This window comes from Bison bison, unplaced genomic scaffold (assembly GCF_000754665.1).
Source record: "Bison bison bison isolate TAMUID 2011002044 unplaced genomic scaffold, Bison_UMD1.0 scf7180017864080, whole genome shotgun sequence".
NCBI lineage: Eukaryota > Metazoa > Chordata > Mammalia > Artiodactyla > Bovidae > Bison > Bison bison.
In genome coordinates, this window is record NW_011494652.1 from 2,148,661 (window position 1) to 2,149,426 (window position 766).

At 63.4% G+C, this 766-nt stretch overlaps 1 protein-coding gene across 1 annotated transcript in view; it reads right to left on the minus strand.

Annotated features, from left to right (window-relative positions):
• Positions 1-766, minus strand: part of PPFIA1 (protein tyrosine phosphatase, receptor type, f polypeptide (PTPRF), interacting protein (liprin), alpha 1) — a 74,733-nt gene that overhangs the window by 29,545 nt on the left and 44,422 nt on the right. The window contains exon 13 of the mRNA XM_010837647.1: positions 2-100. Within this exon, the coding sequence (XP_010835949.1) occupies positions 2-100 (99 nt within the window). The remainder of the gene's footprint in view (position 1; positions 101-766) is intronic.

The window sequence follows — 766 nt, forward strand, 5'->3', positions numbered from 1 at the left end:
TTTCTGGGGGCGCCGCAGGACCGCCGCACCGCCGAAGGAGTCTGCTGGCCCGTCAGCCACAGGGAACCTGAAGTCCGGGACGCTGCCCAGGTGTGGTCGGCTGGAACACACGGGAAAGAAGAATGATGTTAGGAGAAAAGAGAGCTCACTCTGTCAGTCAAGCCAGAGCCTGTCGATTTGGAAAATTAGCAATTTCACAGAAAAGGGGGCCCCGGGGCGGGCTCTGCCCTCCTGGCTCCAACAGCAGCAGCAGGCCGCCCGCTGCCCTGCGAATACTCAGGTCTCAGCGCCGCCAGCTGGGAAGCTCCCGTGGAGAAGGCAGTGCTAAGGCGACGGTATGGCTGGCTGCCCAGCTCTTGGGGCCTCGGTCCCCCGTGGAGCCTGCCCTCAGGTCCTGGGGCGGGTCTGCACCTGCTCCGCTGGCTCCTGGGCACCCGCACCCCCTCCGACCCATGCCTGCTCTGCCCTCCATCTCCCGCATGACGTTCACGGACCACAATCACCTGTCTCCCTGGAACACTGTCTGCACCGCTCTCAGCACTTCTCACAGCGCCTCAGGCAGCCCATGGCACACAGCCCTCGGACCACAGCTCGAAGCTGAGCCGCACAGGTGTTTCCCAGGAGACGCAAGTCTGGAATCTCCCCAAGCCACACCTGCTTCCCTCCCATCTCCCCTCCCTCCTAACGGACCCGCTCCTTTCTCTGCTCAACTCCTACCGCAGCACACTTGGGAAGCGGGTGGAAGCTACAACACAGTCCTGCTTGG